Source organism: Sminthopsis crassicaudata, chromosome 2, assembly GCF_048593235.1.
Source record: "Sminthopsis crassicaudata isolate SCR6 chromosome 2, ASM4859323v1, whole genome shotgun sequence".
NCBI classification, from domain to species: domain Eukaryota; kingdom Metazoa; phylum Chordata; class Mammalia; order Dasyuromorphia; family Dasyuridae; genus Sminthopsis; species Sminthopsis crassicaudata.
Window position 1 is genome coordinate 130,825,723 of NC_133618.1, and position 21,999 is coordinate 130,847,721.

The following is a 21,999-nucleotide window of genomic DNA, read 5'->3' on the forward strand; positions in this document are numbered from 1 at the left end:
CCTGACTCTCCTTTGGTAGATATATTCCCAAATATTTGATACTGTCGACTGTTATTTTGAATGGAATTTCTCTTTGTATCTCTTGCTGTTGGTTTGTGTTGGTAATGTATAAAAATCCTGAGGATTTATGTGGATTTATTTTGTATCCTGAGACTTTGCTAAAATTCTGAATTATTTCTAATAGCTTTTTAGCAGAGTCTTTGGGGTTCTCTAAGTATACCATCATGTCATCTGCGAAAAGTGACAATTTGATTTCTTCATTTCCTACTCTAATTCCTTGGATCTCTTTCTCGGCTCTTATTGCCAAGGCTAGAGTTTCTAGTACTATATTGAATAGTAATGGTGATAGTGGGCAACCTTGTTTCACTCCTGATCTTACAGGGAAAGGTTCTATTTTATCACCATTACATATGATGTTTACTGAAGGTTTTAAATATATGCTCCTTATTATTTTAAGGAATAGTCCATTTATTCCTATACTCTCAAGCGTTTTTAGTAGGAATGGATGTTGGATTTTATCAAATGCCTTTTCTGCATCTATTGAGATGATCATATGGTTTTTATTAATTTGATTATTAATATGGTCAATTATACTAATAGTTTTCCTAATATTAAACCATCCCTGCATTCCTGGTATAAATCCCACTTGGTCATAGTGTATTATCCTGGGGATGATTTTCTGAAGTCTATTTGCTAATATCTTATTTAAGATTTTAGCATCAATATTCATTAAGGAAATTGGTCTATAGTTTTCTTTCTCAGTTTTCGATCTACCTGGTTTAGGTATCAGTACCATGTCTGTGTCATAGAAGGAATTTGGTAGGACTCCTTCAATCCCTATTTTTTCAAATAGTTTACATAGCATTGGAGTTAGTTGTTCTTTAAATGTTTGGTAGAATTCACCTGTAAATCCATCTGGTCCTGGGGACTTTTTCTTATGAAGTTGGTTAATAGCTTGGTCTATTTCTTTTTCTGAGATGGGACTATTTAGACTACTTACTTCTTCTTCTGTTAATCTGGGCAAGCTATATTTTTGAAGGTATTCTTCCATTTCATTTAAGTTATCGAATTTATCGGCATAAAGTTGAGCAAAGTAGCTCCTAACTATTGTTCTAATTTCCTCTTCGTTAGTGGTGAGTTCACCCTTTTCATTTTCAAGACTATCAATTTGCTTTTTCTCTTTCCTTTTTTTAATCAGGTTTACTAAGGGTTTGTCTATTTTGTTGGTTTTTTCATAAAACCAACTCTTAGTTTTATTAATTAATTCAATAGTTTTTTTACTTTCAATTTTATTAATCTCACCTTTTATTTTTTGAATTTCAAGTTTTGTGTTTGTCTGGGGGTTTTTAATTTGTTCCTTTTCTAGCAATTTTAGTTGTAAACCCAATTCGTTGGCCCTCTCTTTCTCTATTTTATGCAGGTAGGCCTGTAGAGATATAAAACTTCCCCTAATTACTGCTTTGGCTGTATCCCACACATTTTGGTATGATGTCTCATTATTGTCATTTTCTTGGGTGAAGTTATTAATTATGTCTATGATTTGTTGTTTTACCCAATCATTCTTTAGTATAAGATTATTTAGTTTCCAATTATTTTTTGGTCTATTTTCCCCTGGCTTTTTATTAAATGTTATTTTGATTGCATTATGGTCTGAAAAGGATGCATTTACTATTTCTGCCTTACTGCATTTGATTTTGAGGTTTTTATGCCCTAGTATATGATCAATTTTTGTATAGGTTCCATGAACTGCTGAGAAGAAAGTATATTCCTTTCTGTCTCCATTTAGCTTTCGCCAAAGATCTATCATATCAAACTTTTCTAGTATTCTATTTACCTCTTTGACTTCTTTCTTATTTATTTTGTGGTTTGATTTATCTAATTCTGAGAGTGCAAGGTTGAGATCTCCCGCTATTATAGTTTTGCTATCTATTTCCTCTTGCAGCTCTCTTAATTTCTCTTTTAAGAATTTAGATGCTGCACCACTTGGTGCATACATGTTTAATATTGATACTGCTTCACTATTGATGCTTCCCTTTAGCAGGATATAATGCCCTTCCTTATCTCTTTTAATTAGATCAATTTTTGTTTTTGCTTGATCTGAGATGAGGATGGCTACTCCTGCTTTTTTGGTTTTGCCTGAAGCATAATAGATTCTGCTCCACCCTTTTACTTTTAGTTTGAATGTCTCATCCTGTTTCAGGTGTGTTTCCTGTAAACAACATATAGTAGGATTCTGACTTTTAATCCAGTCTGCTAACTGCTTCCTCTTTATGAAGCAGTTTGCCCCATTCACATTTATGGTTAGAAGGACTAATTCTATATTGCTTGCCATCCTATTAACCCCTGCTTATGCTTTTCCCCTTTCCTTCCCTTTTACCCTCCTATCCAGTATTAAACTGGTAAACACCACTTGCTTTTCACAGCCCTCCCTTTTTAGGATCCCTCCCCCACCTTAAAGATCCTCCCCTTATTTTACCCCTTTTCCTCGAAATTACTGTATTCCCTTCCCCCTAGCTTACTCCTTCCCTTTCACTTTTCAATGAAGTGGAAGAAGTTTCACCATAAATCGAATATGTCTATTGATACACGCTATGTTCATCTCCCTCCTTTCTTTCTCTCAGATATAATAGGTTACCTTTGCCTCTTCATGAGATGTAGTACCACCACTTTATACTTTTTTATGATATAATCTCCTTTCCACCTCTAGTTTCTAAGACAAATTGTACATATGTTCTTTACATATTTTTTTGACAGAAGTATAGTTCTCAAGATTTCTTTTTACCTTTTTTAGAAGTCTCTTGAGTTCTGTATTTGAAGATCAAACCTCTTATGTAGGTCTGGTTTTTTCATCAAAAATAGATGGAATTCATTTATTTCGTTAAATGTCCATCTTCTTCCCTGGAAAACGATGCTCATTCTTGCTGGGTAAGTTATTCTTGGCTGCATACCAAGTTCCTTAGCCTTTCGGAATATCATGTTCCAGGCCCTGCGTTCTTTTAATGTGGATGCTGCTAGATCCTGTGTTATCCTTATTGTGGATCCTCCATATCTGAATTGTTTTTTTCTAGCAGCTTCCAATATCTTTTCCTTTGTCTGTTGGTTCTTGAACTTGGCCACTATATTTCTTGGCGTTTTGATTTTAGGGTCCCTTTCAGTAGGTGATCGATGAATTTTCTCAATGTCTATTTTACCCTCTGTTTCCAAAACGTCTGGGCAGTTCTCTTTGATAATTTCCTCGAAAATGGTGTCCAAGCTCTTTTTTTCCTCCCATTTTTCAGGGAGTCCGATTATTCTCAAATTGTCTCTCCTGGATCTGTTTTCCAGGTCTGTTGTCTTTCTGGTAAGGTACTTGACAGTCTTTTCAATTGTTTCATTTCTCTGGTTTTGCTTGACTCCCTCTTGGTTTCTCCTTGAGTCATTCATTTCTACTTGTTCCAGTCTAATTTTCAATGATGTATTTTCTTCACTCACTTTTTTTATATCTCTTTGTAATTGTCCAATTGAGTTTTTATCTTCTATGGAATTTTTTTCCATTGTATCCATTTTATTTTTTAGAGAGCTGATTTCTTTTTCCAGCTCTCTAATCCTGTTTTCCTTGGAGTTGTTTACCTTTTCCAGCTCACTAATCCTGTTTTCCTTGGAGTTGTTTACCTTTTCCAGCTCACTAATCTTGTTTCTCAATGATTTGATTTCTTTATCCATTCTGTCTTTGAATGCATGGGATGACTTCTCCAGGCTCTCTTGCCAAGCTTCCCTTTCCTTTTCCCATTTCTCTTCCAGCTCTCTTGTGAGAGCCCTTTTGATTTCCTCTATGAGGTTCTTTTGTATTGAGGAGCAGCTTATATCCCTCCCAGGGGATACATCTGGGGACGTTCTGTTCCTAGTCTCCTCAGCATTTGAAGTCTGCTCCCTCTCCACACAGAAGCTGTCAATGGTTAGAGCCCTTTTGAATTTTTTGTTCATTTTGTCAGAGTAGGAATCAAAGAAAACAAACTGACAAGAGAAACAATTGGTCTGTTTTGCGGGGGATAAGGCTGGATGTTATTAATGGGCTTCCTCTACAGACTGGGGCTAGGGCAGCAGAGAGCCACTAACAGAACAGCAATGAGAACGCACCGAGTCAGTCCAGGTGGGGGTTGGGGGTGGCCGGGCTCTGAGAGACGCTGGCTTTCTGGGGTTTTAATCTTCACCTCCGGTGTTTACACCCTCTCTGCTGCTCCTGGCTTGCTGCCAAGACGGAGCATCCACACTGGGGCAAAAGCCCTTTCGCAGAAACGGCAGAGATCACACCCCTCCCCCTCCGGTCTGAGCTGTGTGAGCTGCCTGTCTTGCTCTGGCTGTCTGCCCTCAGTCTGCGCCCAGTCTGATTGACCCTCCCCCGAACAAACACAGACCTTTTCTGGCGACTTTCAAGGATGTCTTCTCTTGGTGATAATTTGTGGATTTCTTTCTGGGTCAAGCATCAAGTCAGAGGCTTGTCATGAAGTAAGTTCTGAGAGAAAACGAGGAGCTCAAGCAGCTGTCTGCCTCCACGCCGCCATCTTGGCCGGAAGTCCTCCATCATTCACTCTCAATTGTTTGGCTCTATTTTCTTTTCATTTACATTGTTATTAATATTTTATATTGCTTTTTTGACTGCTACATTTAAAGTCTTCCCAGTCTACTCTGAAATTTTTATATTCACTGTTCCTGTATAGCAATGTCCTATTACATTCTTATGCAACAAGTCAGCCTTTCCCTTATTGGTATTGTGGTTACCAACTCTTTATGGACTACTTGTGTCCATCCTGTGGCAGAACCTTCTGAGCTCATATTGGTCTGATCAGCCACAGTCGGGTGAACTCACCTTCTTTTCAACATAATGATATAATGTTGATAATGTTTGGGAATGAGGGATAACAGCCAAGCTACCATGCATCAGGAGTTCTTAATTTAGGCTCATAAATTTGCATGTTGTAATTGTTGTTTTACTATTTTCATATCTGTATTTTAAAATGATTAATTTTCTTTGTGACCCTATGCATTTTATTTTATAAATTTAAAAATGCTACTATGAAAATTAATACGTAGACTTAAACAGCCTAATTCAGGGTCCATGATAAAAAAAAAAAAAAAAAAGGTTAAAACCTCTTCTCTAAATTGCATCATTGTCATTAGGATTGTTAAAAAAAAAGATAGGAAGGGTACAATTGCATAGAAACACACATTTGATTTGGGGCAGCATATGTATATTGGAATGTTAACTTCATCACTAATTTCTATAATCATTTGCAGTTGATCATTTCACCTTTCTTGACCTTGGTTTTTTCATCTGTAAAACATAAATACTGTTTGTACCTCCGGTTTCACAAGATTTCTGTGAGAAAGTATAGCATAAATTTTAGAGACCACATGGTTTCATGAACAGAAGGCTGATTTTAGCTTCCTACATTTTTGATGTGGAAAAGAAAAGACTTGTGTCTCAGTTCTTCCTTTGACACAGAGCCTCTCAATGGCCCAGGAAACTCTCAAAAATTAAAAGATGTAGATCAGGAGCTATTTGTGTTGGTAACATAAGTTTCTTTTAATGAGAACTTTTTATATCAGAAATCTCCAAACATTTTTAATCATGCAATCTAATAGTTTAAAAAAAACACTAAATATGTATCCCCAGTATATGCATATTGAGGAGGGTGTACTTTGTTGGTTTATAAATTATGCACAAGAAATGTAATACAATATTTACATTGCAAATTTTTCAAAATATAAATTTTAAAAGGATGAGATAAATATGAGATGATATTCAATCACAGACTCAGGGAGCCACTCGAGCTTAATCAAATAGGAGAATAACATGGTCAGCTAGACATTTTAGAGACATTACTTTAGCAGATCTCTGGAGGACAGATTAGGGAGGAAAGAGGCTTGAGACTATGAATCTAATTTAGAGTACATATAGACCAGTTGAAAGATGATGATAGGAACCTGAAATTAGAGTAGATCAAGGAACAGTAATGAGTAGATGTGATGACATTGTGGTTATGAAAATTTCAATGAATAGAAAAATGGTGTTACCCTTGTCAAGGTCCTATGGGTAGAAAAGAGTTCTTTCCTTCCTAGATAGAATTATTAATATAAAATTATGATAATTAGTATTTTATTAATCATTAGGAAGGGTTATCTTCACAGCATTATTGATAGGTAGCAAAAGTCACAGTATCCCCATTTTGCATGTGAGGAAATTAAAACTTAAAAAGTATAAACAACTTGTTTATTTCTATAGAACTAGTAAATAAATGATGGATATAAGATATGACCCCCAAGTTTATCTGTGGAGAAATCATTGAGGATTATGACTACTGCTTTTAACATACATTTTTTAAATTAGCAAAATGGTTTTCATTGATCAACTCACTGTAGATTTAGGATTAACACATATTATCCTTCATTTATTACAATTATTTGCAGATGAGAAAAATGAGGCCAGATAGATTGTATGACATGCCCATAGTCACATAGCTAGTGAATATTGAAGGCAAAAATTGCTCTGGCGCAGCTCCGGTGGCACAATAGATAGAACACTATCCCTGGAGTCAGAAAGACTGGGTTCCAGCGGCAGACACTTGATACTAGTTGTGTGACTATGGACAAGTCACTTAACCCAATTGCCTCATGAAAAATAAAAGAAAAAGGACCTATGTTTCCCTGAATCTGAATGCAGTAGTCTATTATTCCATAGATTAAAAAAAAAATATAACACAAAATTAAGCTTAGGGCCAAATGAATGGTAAGAAAAAAATTCCTCACATTTCTATAACATTTTGATTTTCAAAACTTACTTTTTTCAAAACTAGCCTTCTTATGCAGCTAGTTTAAGTATTATTATACCTATATTTCCAGATAAGATTTTACTTAGGTGTCCTGTGGTGACAGAACTGGAAATCAAAACCAAACTTGTGACTTCAACCCAGGGATCATTTCGCATTATTATGCTGTTTTTTATGTTGATGTGGTGATTATTTTTACTAAACTGCTTGTGTTTTTTTTTTTAATTTTTCTCATATTTTCTGCTATCAAGAATGTGTCTTCAAGTCATGGATAGAAAAATTAAATATTTGGAAACTAAAGTGATGTAAAATATATTCATATTAAAAAGAAATAACTAAATTTTCTATTTTGAACCAGATTTATACTTTCATTGGTGCTACAAATTTTATATAGAATTTCATCTACCAACACAAAGAGGTGCATATTATGTAACTTTTACTGAGAATTAATATGAGATAGTATATAGAAAGCTAACCTTATAGTCAAAAAGACTTAGTTCACATTCCATGTTTCTCCCAGTTTGAGACAAAATTTTTGGAATGCTAAATCTGACTAAGGTTGGAATATATATAGATATTATCACAAGGCTCGCTTTTCAATTAGCTGAAAATTGAAATAAATAGAATGAAATTAAATTCCCTCTTAATTAATTCATTGTCATTGATTAAGCTTATATGCTAATGATGCCTTAAATTTGAACCTATCTAAATAGAAATTAAGCCACTGACTACTGGGCTTATATCCCTAGGAAATACTAAAGAAGGGAAAGGGACCTTTATGTGCCAAAATGTTTGTGGCAGCCCTTTTCATAGTGGCTAGAAACTGGAAAATGAATGGATGTCCATCAATTGGAGAATGGTTGGGTAAATTGTGGCATATGAATGTTATGGAATATTATTGCTCTGTAAGAAATGACCAATAGGATGAATACAGAGAGGCTTGTAGAGACTTACATGAACTGATGCTGAGTGAAATGAGCAGAACTAGGAGATCATTATACACTTCAACAATAATACTGGATGAGGATGTTTTCTGATGGAAGTGGATATCTTCAACATAGAGAAGAGCTAATTTAATTCCAATTGATCAATGATGGACAGAATCAGCTACACCCAGAGAAGGAACACTGGCAAATGAGTGTAAACTGTTTGCATTTTTTGTTTTTCTTCTCAGGTTATTTTTACCTTCCAAATCCAATTCTTCCTTTGCAACAACAACAACAACAAATTTCAGTTCTGCATATATATGTTGTCTCTAGGATATACTATAAGATACTTAATATGTATGGGAATACCTGCCATCTAGGGAGGGGATGGAGGGAAGGAGGGGAAAATTCAGAACAGAAGGGAATACAAGGGATAATGTAAAAAATTACCTATGCATATGCACTGTCAAAAAATGTTATGATTATAAAATTAATTAATTTTTTTTAAATCTAAAAAAAAAAAAAAAAAAAGAAAGAAATTAAGCCACTGAACTTTTTGATTTGATTTCTAGTTTGTGGCTGCTGATAACAAAATCAAGTTTTGGTTGGAGATGAACTCTTTGGTAGATATGTTTACCATTCCACCAACTTTTGTTTCTTATTATTTGAACATTAACTGGCTAGGTAAGTATATCTATAATTTTATATACATACATATATATATCTTTTTACTTTCAAATTGCTTTTTTTCTTGAATTACTCTCATCTCTTCAGAGACAGACAATATGTTTTTCCCTCTCTATGGTTTAAAATTTTTCAGCTTATGTACCAGAAAGTTATTTAGTTAAAGCCTAGGTAAACTAGTTAAAACCTACATTTTGCACCTCTTAAGGTATTGTTATAAAGTTATTATAAGGTAACTGTAAATAATTATTCAAAGTATTTTGCTTTAGTTATTAAGAATTTTCCCAATCAATGCATACTAATAATGCAACTTTTATGATATAGAGATACATAAAATATATTTGATGTTAGAAAAGTTTGAGAACCAGTGTTGTAATAAACATAATGTTATCTTTTAAAATCAATTTAATTAGTCCCTTTTCTTTTGAGGAGGAAATTCAAGTAATTTATATTCAGTTATAGAATTTTTATAATTGACTAACTAAATAATAGCTCTTGCAGGCAACAGTTTAATTCAGTTCTTCAAAAACTGAGACCTACGTGTAGAGAAATTATTATTACCTCTGCATATCAAATCATAGCTTAACCTAGAGAATGCCTATTAAGTCTTGGCCAGGACAAAGTATGAGACAAAGGACAATTTTATAATTATAATGTTCCTGAATGTAGAGGTACCTTCTTCTGCTTCCATAGAGATAGTATAAGGATAGTAGGAGAAAAAAAACAACAAAACAAAACTTGGTGGTGCCTGAAATATTAAAACTGTGCTAATTAACAAAAAATAGCATTCTACTGGAAAAAATGAGACATCAATGTGATGTGATGATAAAGAAACTAAAAGAAAAGAGAAAGCTGCATATAAAAAGGATGGGTCGCAGAGGGGTTCAGTTGCTTTTATTATATGTCCAAAGGAAAGAAAAAACAAAATTTCTTAAGATGTTTTGCATTTCATATTGCTCTGCACATAAAGAGAAATAACATAATTAGAACCATAAAGATAATTTCATCCTTCATCTATGAATTTGAATTCAAATAAAAATTATTAGAATTTGAAAATATGGTTCAGTATTGAAACATGAAACAGTTAAACTTTAGTCAGAAAGCTCCTAGAATCTCAAAATCAGAGAAACTTTTAAATGAAAGGAAATTTAGTGACTATCTAATGCAACTACTACTCAAAAATAGTACAACATAAACTATAGGTAGTCATCTACATGAAGACCTCCATGGGATTATGAGGATACTTGGAAGGTTGTTAGGACTACAGGAAGTTGTTGCCCTATTATGAGGCAGTCTATTCTTTGTATAGATAGCTTTGGTTGTTTTACTTTCCTGAGCTTTTAATTATTGTATCTGTTTCTGTCCTTTGAAGAGCCACAAAATATAATGCAGAAAGACAAAGTATAGAATACAATTAATAATTTATTAGAAAGTTTAGTTTTGTAAAAGCAGGTTGAGATCAAAATATATTTTTTCTTGTGCTATATGTTTTAATTACTAAGCTTATAGTCTATTAAAATACATAGATTTTGGATAAGATTAATTACTCTATAGTCACATCTCTATCTTGCATTTGAGAACTTACTTTTAATCCAAATATTAACTTATATTTCTAATTTCACTAGATTATCCAACCTGTTAAGATTTTTCTCTTTTGACTGTAAACTGGTTGGTTATTTAGTTTCTTCCCTGCCCTTTCCAGTTTGTATCATCTCCCAATTTTTATAAGGAAGTTATATATATATATATATATATATATATATATATATATATATATATATATATATATATATACATGCTTGCCTCAGTTTCTTCTTTTATAAGATTAACTGGAGAAGAAAATAACAAGACATTCTTGAAACTTGCCAAGAAAATCCCAAATAGGGTCAAGAAGAGCCATACCCAACTGAAATATGGCTTAAGAACAACAACAAACTATGTATATTGATTTTAAAAACCTAAAAAACAAACCAAAAGTTATTAATCAGCATAAGGTGTATCAAAAATCTCTGAGATATTCAACTTAAAGACTTCAGGCAGATTAACATAAAACTATCAATGATTATAATCATTCAATCCCCTCTTTTTTTTTAGTAAATATTTTATTTTTTTAAATTTTCAAAGATAGTTTACAACATTCATTTTCATAAGATTTTAAGTTCCAAATTGTTCTCTTTTTCTCCCATTCTCTATCCCTCAAACAGCAAGCAATCTGATATAGATTCTACATGTGCAATCTTGTTAAACATATCGCATTAGTCATGTTTTGAAAGAAGAAACAGAACATAAGGCAGAAAGCCATCAAAATGAAAAACAAAATAAAATAACAAAAACAGTGATAATAATATGGTTTGACCTACCTCTAATTCCATAGTTCTCTCTCCGTATGTACATAGCATTTTCCGTCATGAGGCTTTTGGAATTATCTTGGATCATTGTATTGCTGAGAAGCTTTAAGTCAATGATAATTGATCATCACACAATGTTACTATTACTGTGTATTTGGTTCTGCTCACTTCATTCAGCATCGGAACATACAAATCTTTCCAGGTTTTCCTGAAATTCACCTGCTTATTATTTCATATAGCACAATAGCATTCTTTTATATTCATAGATCACAATTTGTTGAGATATTCCCCATTTGATGAGCAATTGTCCATTTCAAATGTCCAATTCTTTGCCACCATAAAAAAAGCTGGTATAAGTATTTTTGTCCACGTAGATTCTTTTCCATTTTTTTTTACTATGTCTTTGGGATATAGACTTATTAGTGGTATTGCTTTATCAAAATGTATGCACAATTTGATTGCCCTTTTGAGCACAGTTCCAAAATACGATCTAGAACAGTTGGATCAGTTCACAACTCCACAAATAGTGCATTAATGTCCCAGTTTTTACAACTTTTCCAACATCTAACATTTCTTTTTCTGTAACTTTACCTACTTTGACAGGTATGAGATGGTACCTGGGAGTTGTTTTAATTTGCATTTCTTTGATCAATAGTTATTTAGAGCATTTTTATATTACTATAGATAATTTTAATTTCTTCATGTGAAAACTACATGTTTAGATCTTTTGAAAAATCATTAATTGGAGAATGACTTCTATTTTTATGATTTTGACACAATTATCTATATATTTGAGAAATTAGACCTTTATCAGAAACACTTGCAATAAAAATGTATTTTTCATCTTGTGCTTTACTTTTTAACATTGGTAGCATTTGTTTTGTTTATGCAAAACTTTTTTTAACTTATTTTAATAAAATTATGCATTTTGTCTTTCATAATATTATTTCTTGTATGATAATAGTATTCTCCATAAATCTAAAAGATAAGCTACATTTTGCTCTCCTAATTTTTTTTATGGTATCACCCTTTCCATCTACATAATGTAACAATTTTGAACTTAAATTCATACATAGTATGAGATGTTGATCTATTCCAAGATTTAATCATACTGTTTTCCAGTTTTCCAAGAAATTTGTGTCAAATAATGAGTTTTTCTAAGTGAAAACTAGAGTTTCTGGTTTATCAAAGAATAGATTAGTATTATCATTTATTACTGTGTTTTGTGTATCTAATGTATTCTATTGATTCAACTGTATGTTTCTTATTTAATGATTTTGATGATTGTCACTTTATAATATAATTTTGAATTTGATATATCTTTGCCAGCCACCTTTGTATTTATTTTTCATTAATTCCTTCAACATTCTTGATCTTTTGTTCTTCCAGATGAATTTTGTTATTATAAAAATATTTTGGTACTTTGATTTGTATAGCACTGAATAAGTAAATAATTTTAAATAAAATTCTCATTTTAACATATTAGCTTGGCCCAATCATGAGCTATTAAATTTTTTCCAATTATTTATATCTGACTTGGTTTGCATGAAAACTGTGTGTTATTATGATGATATGATTCCTGGGTTTTAAAATTGTCTGTTCATATTCTTTGACCATTTATCCATTGGGGAATAACTTGTAAATTTGACACAGTTCTTTGTATATTTCAAAAATGATACCTTTATCAGAAATACTGCTGTAAAGATTTTTTCTTAGCCTTGTTTTGTTTGTGCAAAAACTTTTGAATTTAATGTAAACAAAGTTGTCCATTTTGCCTTTCATAATATTCTCTAGTTCTTTTTTGGTCTCCATTTTCCAAAGATCTGATAGGCAAATTATCCCTTGTTCTTTTAATGGTATTATCCTTTATGCCCAAATCTTGTATCCAATTTTTTTTTTAAATGAAGCGATTGGGGTTAAGTGACTTGCCCAAGGTCACACAGCTAGGAAGTGTTAAGTGTCTGAGCCCAGATTTGAACTCAAGTCCTCCTGAGTTCAGGGTTGGTGCTTTACCCACTGCACGATCCAGCTGTCCCCATGTAACCATGTTGACCATTTTGGAATGGGGTGTGAGATATAGGTCTATGCTGAGTTTCTGATATATTATTATTTTCCAGTTTTTCCAAGGTTTATTCTTTTTATCCTCATTGAATTTTCTCCAAATGCCTACTAAATGACCTTTCTTTTTATTAATATTCTTCTAGTTTTATTAACAAAATAATTAAATTATCCAGAAACTGTCTCTTGAATGTTTTTAACCCTGAAAGTGTTTTGCATGACTCCACATATATGACCTAGATAAAATTGCTTGTCTTCATAACCAGGAAAGAAAGTGGGGGAGGAAAATTTAAAATTCAATTAATAAATGAATGTTAAAATTATTTAATATGTAATTGAGGGGGAAATAAAATATTAATTAAAAAAGAAGTGCTGCTACTAAAAAAAAGTTGGCATACACAAGTCATTTGTTTTTTCATTGATTTTTTTTTTCATTAATGTAAAGTGAAATTTTCAGGTCAAAGAATATAAATATTTTAGTCACCTTCTTTATATAATTCTAAATTGAATTCCAGAATAGTTAAATTCAGAGCTTTGCCAATAATAAATTGGTGTGTCTTCCTTTCTTACATATATTTAATTTCTTTATTGTTAGCAAATCTAGAACTATGTCAAGGAATAAGAAGGAAGAGGATCATCTTTGATTTAACCCTGTGTTTTTGGAAAAAAGTAGTTTTTGCATTTAATATAATAGTTATATTAGGTTTCATACATGATTTCTTATCATCTTTTTAAAAATATTCTTTCATTCTTACTTTTGTAGTGTTTTTAGTATAAATTGGTGATGCATTCAGTGGAGAGCATGTTTTTTTTTTTTTTTTTTTTTTTTTTTTTTTTTCCCCTCTACCTATTAGTCTTTCAGTTCACCAAATATCAAGTTTTTCTTTTGCTTTGTTTTTGCTTCCATTCAGGATTATACTCAACTTTTTTGGATAAGTTATTTTTGGATACAAATCCACTTGCTTTGTTCTTTAAATATAATGTTCCAAGACATATTATGATGTGTTAGTGTGGAAGTTACTATATCTTGTGAAATTCTGCTTGTCTTTATGCAGTTTTATTTTCTGCTTGCTTTCAATATTTTCCCTTTTATCTGGGAATTTTGAAACTTAGCTATGACTTTCCTGTAAGTTTATTTCTTAGGATCTCTTTCAGGTATGATCAGGAAATTCTTTCTATCGCTACTTTATCTACTTGTTCTAGAATTTCAGGATAATTTTCCTTAATAGTTTCTTGTAATATTGTATCCAAGACTCTCATTTTGATCATAACTTTCAAGTAGACTAATAATTCGGATATAGTATTAAATTTCAATATTTTTATTTTTAATTTATATTGTTTTCCTAATGTTGAACAATGCTAGCTTTCATGGTGTAAATTCAATATGATCATGAGAAAAACATTTTTAAGCTATATTACTATAATATGTTTGCCATGATTTTATTTAAATTTTCAAAATCAATAATGAGCAGTTGCACATAGTTCCTTTTCTTTGCTCAGGCAAAAGTCTATAGGTGGATCACATAAAGGAAAGGGAGTCTAGATACATACACATGTGTATCTACACATATGCCATATATCTTACATGTATATGCATAATATTCAGGTGTGAATATACATATCTAAATATAATACACCCCTTGACAATAATTTGGAATTTTGATGATGGGTTTGGGGTGAAATATAATTAATTCAGTTTGGACATATTGGGTTTAAGATATCTATGGGATATTCCACTTAATTGGAATGTGTGCCTGAAGGGAAGTCATAACATATCCTGGCTGAATAAATAAATGTAAAAATCATGTGAATAATGATATTTATTTAATCCAAGAGAATTGATGAGATTACCAAGAGAAGGGGTAGAAAAGAGGACAAAATAGTGCCCAGGAAAGAGGTGATACTCATGGTTAGTTGGCATGAACTGAATGAAGTTCCAACAAATGAAACTAAAGAAAGATTCTAAAGATAGAACTATGAAAGAGCACTATTGAGAAAATCCTAAAAGGAATATGTGAATGTGTGTGTGTGTGTGTGTGTGTGTGTGTGTGTGTGTGTGTGCAAGAGAAGAATGATGAACTATGTAAAAAGTTACAGAAAAATCAAGACTAAGATTAAGATTTAGATTTGGAAATTCAGAGATTATTTGTAATCTTGGTAGGTTAAAAATATGAATTTGTTGAACCTCAAAAGATGGAGACTACTAGTGAAAGTGTTAGAGAATCTGAAAATTACAATGCTTGGCAAAGTACATTCATACTCCTCCATCATAACCAATGAGTCAGAACTTAAAAGTGAAAATATAGAGCTAGAAAGAATGGCCAGGGATGAGCCGGATTTCAGTGACTGCAAAAAATGGGAGGAATGAGAAAGGAAAAAGTTTTATGATGAAACCACATTTGATAATGATAGATCAGGAAAAGTAAGTTGGAATTAGACATTTTGGGAACAGGTTGCAGAGAATGGGGTTAAGTGAGCAGATAAAAAAATAGAGTTTGTCCAAAGATGTCCAAGACTCATCATCATTGAAATGAGGAAAATTTGATGGGGCTAGAGTAGTCTAACCATTGAGAAATGCGTTTAAGCAATTTTATCTTTCCAGTGATTGGAAGGAAAGAAGTTCCTTGCAAGAGAGGTGGGTCTAGACTACTCCAGACTCTCTGTTGATTTTGTCATGTGGCAGGTAGTAATGTTGAGTGCTTTGATGGCCAGGAGCCAAAATTTAAAATTGGCAGGAGCTGGTTAAGGTACAGCCTGGGGGAGTTCAGAAAAGAGACCTAAGGTCAAAATCTGACTGGAGAAGAACCACTGGAGGTCTCATGCTGGGTTCCTTCTCCCCAATGCAGTTTCTCTTCCCCTGAAATGTACATGGAGATACAAGATTGTTTCAGGGGAAATGGTTTTTGTTCCAAATTCACTCATTAATTCACTCTTATTTATTTCCCATTACAAACTTATACCTCCTCCCCAAGAGAATTTTTTTGTTTGTTTGTTTTGTTTTTGTTTTTTAAATAGGATCCCTATTCTCTATTCTGTTGAAATTCTCCCTTCCCCTAGGAGATTAGGGAAATTATTCTCCTTTAGCTATTCACCCATGGACTTGGTAAAAGTAAATTACTCATTCATTGCCCTCTGTCTTCTGCCTCCCCATTTATGCTATCTCCCACTGGAGAACTTTGTTTCACATTAATTATCCTTTGGGAAGGCAGAAAGAGTTTACTACCTTTAAATCTGTTTTTCTACCTTCATTTTTATTTTTCCTTTTAATTGCATTTATATTTTTATCCTATTGAATGCTTTAAAACATCTCTTAATAATGCTCTTTTGTTTTGTTTTGTTATAACTCTGTAAGGCATTTTCTTTTTCTTTCACAAAAAAAAAATCTATATATGTTGGGAAAAATTATTTAATTATATATTCCTTTCTTCAGTCATTGTATTTATCTTTTTGAGTTTTTGTTGACTGAAGTATGTGCAAATTGAACATTCTGCCCACATCATTCTTAATAACAAATTTATTTTATTTTAAAATTCACAGAACAAAACAGCCATTTTCATAATACAGTGCAATAAAAAAGATAATTGCACAGGAAATTGCAAATTGATCAAGCACAATTTGCTATCTTGCCCCAAATACAACAAAATAATCATGTAATCTTTTTTTTCCTTCCCCAGCCCATCTCAGAAATGCTACCATTCAGCATAGACACACAGACAGACAGATGATATTTGTGTGTATATGTGTATATGAATAGGTGTGTATATATGTATGCATATGATTAAGTATATATATACTTAATCAGATCATTTTAAAGAGTACCTCTTATGATGCCTCTTTTGAACATTCATCTTTATGTATTTATTTTTGGGTGTTTATATTAATATGTGTACTTCTTTATATTAACATGTTAAATAAAAAATACTTTTGTTCTCTTTCCATCTTGCCTCTCCATGGTGTTTTTTTTTTTTTTTCCCTAATCCTTCCAATTCTTTACCTGACTTCCCTTCTATTGCCCATCCTCCCTTCTCTTATTCATTTCTCCTAGTGTTTCTGCCCTCCCTTTTATCCAGCTCCTCCCCTTTCTGTCTTCTTTCTCCTCCTTTTTTATAGGGTAAGATAAAGTTTTATACCAAACTCAGTGATTAAGTTATTCCCTCTTTGAGCCCAAACTGATGAGATTAAGTTTCAGACAAAGCTCATCCCCTCAGTTCTTTTCCTCTATTATAATACGTCTTTTGTGATTCTTCATGTTATCTGATTTCTCATTATACCTTCTCTTTCCTCTTCTTCCAGTGCAAATCTTTTCCCATTCCTTAATGTCTTTTTTCTTTAATATCATACCTTCAAAGTCCATTCACAACCAAGTCATTCATCTATGTATGTATGACAGCTCTAACTGCCCCAATAACAGATAACAGTTCTCAAGAGTTACAGATATCATTTTTCTATCTAGGGATGTCAACAGTTTAATCTTTGAATAATATATGTCTATATATTTCCCCTTGTTTACCTTTCTATGCTTCTCTTGAGCCATGTTTGAAAATCAAATTCTCTGTATAGCTGGGTTTTTCTTTTCAATAAAAATGATCGAAAGTCTCTTAGTTGAAGATCAATCTCCTCCACTGAAAGATGATGCTTAGTCTAGTTTGGTAGTTAATTCTTGGTTATAATCCTGGTTCTTTGCTCTCCAGGATATGGTATTCCAGGCCCTCTATTCCTTTATTATCAACCTTCTCTATTTTCCTGGGGCTACACTGAAATACTTCATGAAGGATGCCTAATTCCCCAGGGCTATGCTGAGGGATATGGAAGTCTGATGGCTGAAGATGCCAAATGGCTAGGGTTATACCTTGGTGATTTCCTGGAGGTGGAGTCTGCAGGCTCTCCTCCTTTTGCCAAGGTACATGGGAAGTCCTGCTATGGGTAATTTGCCTGATGTATCATTCTGGGGTTGAGGATCTCCTGCTGATGTGCTGAGATTGGGCTTGCTGCCAATTCTCTAAGGGTCCCTTATCTTGAATTGCCCCCGCCATCTGACTAAGAGGGATCTCTCATGACATTCCTACAAGTTTCTTCTCAGACCTTAAAGCTGGTTGGAAAAGTGTTCAGTTCTGTTAAAAAATATCCTCTGTTGTTCATCCATAAAACTGTTACCTTTTTAGACTTTTTGTTGTTGTTGTTTTGACTTGTGGAGACAAACTGCACTTATAATAATATGAGTATAATATATATAATAATAAATATTATAATAATATAAGAGTATAATCCTTCTTTTGTGGAGTTTTTGAAAATTAATAACTAGAAAAAACGTCTAGTCTGTGATCTTTTTCATCATGACCTGCTCACTTTTGTAGCTATTTTTAATCAAAGTTCCTTTTTCTGTTTTGTTTTGCTCATTTTGTAGTAACAGGTTCACATTTTTATTGGGTTATATTTTAAGTTTATTTTTTATATAAAAATGAACATTGTCTGGAATTTAATCTCATAAGTTTGGGCTCAAAGAGGGGAATATCTTAATTGATCAGTAAGGTATAGAAAAGAAGTAGGAGAAGAAAAGGGAAAGAAAAGAGAGGAGCTGGATAAAAGGGAGGGCAGAAAAAATAGGAAAAATGGGTAAGAGAAGGGAGAAGACATGATAGAAGGGAGGGCAGGTAGAGAATGGGGTGGATTAGAAGCAAAACATTAAGGAGGGATAGGGTGGAAAGAGAGAACAAAAATACATACAGGGAAGAAAATAGTATATTTCATTATTATATGCCTGGAAGATACAGGAATTCATTAGTGTTGGTTTACTTAAAGTCACATGATCAAATATTTGACTAAGGAAAATTACTTTGATACCAGTATGGAAGGTAGTTTGGAATGTTTAGCTACTTGAAACAAATAGACTATTAAGGAAGCTATTAAAGAGACCATTAAGAAGGTGAAAGGAGATTAGAAACTGGAGGAATGTAGTAGCAGTTGAATAGAGCAGGTTGGAAGCAAGAAAAATTGTGATGGTGAAAATAGCAAATTTTTACAGTTTTAAAGAGGTGAGAGAGAATAAGGCTAAAAATAATTGTGAGATGAAAAACCTGAGATAGCAAAAGGATAATAATTTCTTCAGTAGAAAGTTGGAAATTTGGGGAAAAGGAAGAGTTTAATGGTAGAGATAATGAATTTGGTTTTAATCTGGATATCCAGTTTGATATATAATAGGAAATTGATGATTTAAGATTAAAGCCCAGATGAGAATCTGTGTGAGAGTCGAATCTGAGAATGAAATAAATGCAAAGAATTTTAAACCATAAGATCTGATGATGTTACCAAGAAAAAAAGTAAAACAAGAAGAGAAAGGGTCCAAGGACAGCACCTTCAGGAAACCCCACAGTAAAATGAAGTTATATAAAAGATGAAACAGCACTAAAACCAGGAAAAACAGAAGAAAATGGTGTCAGGAAAACCCAGAGAAAAGTGAATATCAAAGAAGAGAGAAAGATCCATAAGGTCAAATCCAGCATAAAGATTTAGAAGTTTCAAAATGTGAGAAGATCATAAGATTTGGAAATTCTCTGTCATGGATGACTTTAGAGAGAACACTTCATTTCGGTGATGAGAACATAAACCAGAGAACAAGTACCTAATGAGAAATTAAGGGAGAAAATGGGTACAGAAAGCATTTCAAGGAGTACTTTTGCTGAAAGAAAAAAGATATATATATATATATGATAAACTTATATAACATGATAGTTTTAGTAAAGTTTTTGTTTTGTTTATAAAACATAATCAAACCAAATATTATTTTTTTTTTTGTTTTATTTTATTTTGCTTTTTTTTAGTAGCAGAACTTAAGGAATAATTGAAAATCTTCAAGTCTGACAAAAACAATCATCATTTCCTACATGTTGCTGAACTCTGGTTTGGAAGTATTAAGGAAAGGAATGTTCTAGAAAATAAGGGGGCGATACATATAAGTATTGCCTTGTTGACCTATTCCATTATCATCTTTCCAAATCTCATTCAACAAATAATTGGCAAACAGCTCTAATCTCTGAAGTCCAAGCAGCAAAATTTCACTTCACAAATATAACTCTGAAGAACATTGTCTTCACAAACCTAAAACAAAGTTAAATCCTATTACCACCTAAAATTGATTGACAGGAGTCTTTACCAAGGTCAGATTCTTTTAAACACTATAGACATTCTTATTTACTCCAGGAATATGTAGGAAAATGTTTACTAGCGATCTCTGGGAAGGGAAGAATGTAAATACAATTTTTCAAAATTTTATCTATGTTAACATGTTTTCTATTGCTTTCTCAAATATAGACAATTCACAAAGCAAAAAAGCAATGTCTGATTTGTAATATGTCCCCAATACAACCCAATTTCTAAGCTAAAAACTTAGCAATCAGTTTCCACCAAGAAACTCATTCTGACCTAGCACACACATGTCTCTAGACTCTTATTGGTGGGTGTCTAATTGATGCTGTAATAATAGACCTTAATTCTATAGATTTCCTATGAAGAGAAAAGATAAAAGAAGAATTTCCAGGCTGATCATGCACCTTCTATTTCTTTCTGCCAAAAGGAAGAAAAGAGAAAAAGACATATGCAAGGAATGTCTTAATGTTAACAAAAATAAATCTTGACAACAAATTGGATATAGATGATAAAAGATAGTGAGAAGTTGAGAATGACTCCTAATATGTGAATCTGAGTAACTGGGAGAATGATGTGTTTTTTATAGTAATAGGGAAGGTGGGGGAGGGTGATGTGGAATAATTTCTGATTGTTTAGATAGATGCTATTTATCATTTTATAGAAAACTCCATTTATTCCTACATTCTTTAGTGTTTTTATTGAGAATAGATGTTGTATTTTGTAAAATGTCTTTCCTGCATCTATTGAGGTAATTATGTGATTTCTGTAACTTTCCTTACTGATATGTTCAGTTGTACTGATAGTATTCCTAATATTGAATTCCTGGTATAATGTAGCTCTGCATTCCTGGTATAAATTCTGCTTGGAAATACTATATTATTCTGGTGATAAATTGCTGTAATCTCTTTGTTAATGTTTTATTTAAGATGGGATTGGATTAAGGGTTGGTTCAATAAAATTATCAGCATAATTGACTATGTCAATAACCAAACTTACAGTAATCATATGATTATCTCAATTGATGAAGAAAAAGCATTTGAAGAAATACAAGACCCATTCCTGTTAAAAACACTATAGAGACTAGAAAAAAATGAAGTTTTCCTTAAAATGTTTAGGTAGTGTCTATCTAAAACCATCAGCAAGCATTATATGTAATGAAGCTTCCCAATAAGATCAGGACAAGATTGCCTGTGATCACCACTATTATTCAATATTATATTAGAAATATTAGCTTTAGCAATAAGAGAAGAAAAATAAATTGAAAGAATTAGATCAAGAAATGAGGAAAGTAAATTGCAGATATGATGGTATACATAGAGAATCCAAAAGAATCAACTAAAAAACTACTAGTAAAAATTAACAACTTGAGCAAACGTAATCACCACATAAATCAGCATTTTTCTATCTTAACAACAAAATCCAGCAGCAAGAGAAAGAAATAGAAATCCTATTCAAAATAAAAATAGATAATATAAAATATCTTAAACTCTGCCAGCCAAGAAAAACCAGGAACTATATGAACACAATTACAAAACACTTTTCACTTTATCTGTAATAAAGTTAGATCTAAACAATTGAAATAATAGCAAATGCTCCTGGGTATGCCAAGCTAATATAAAAATAACAATTTTATCTAAATTAACTTGCTTATTCAATGATATACAAATCAATAGATAATGGATAAGTGTAATAGGTTAAGTTCACAAGACACCATAGGCAATAACCATAGTAATCTAGGGTTTGAGAAACCCAAATTCTCCAACTTTTGGAAAAAGAGTTCACTATTTGACACAAATTTTTGGGAAAACTGGAAAATAATGTGGCAGAAACTAGACACTGACCAACATTTAACACTCTATATTAAGATAAGGACAAAATGGGTTCCTGATTATACACAAAGGGTGATACTTTAAGCAAATAAGAACAAGGGATAATCTATATCTTAGATCTGAGGAGAATGAAGAGATTTATGGCCAAAAATGAACTAAGAGATCATTATGAAATGCAAAATGGATCATTTGATTCCATTAAATT

General features: G+C 32.4%; 1 protein-coding gene across 1 annotated transcript in view; it reads left to right on the forward strand.

The window, feature by feature from the left end:
- KCNU1 (potassium calcium-activated channel subfamily U member 1) overlaps positions 1-21,999 on the forward strand; it is a 270,021-nt gene that overhangs the window by 49,538 nt on the left and 198,484 nt on the right. The window contains 1 exon segment of the mRNA XM_074285038.1: positions 8,305-8,416. Coding sequence (XP_074141139.1) covers positions 8,305-8,416 — 112 coding nt within the window.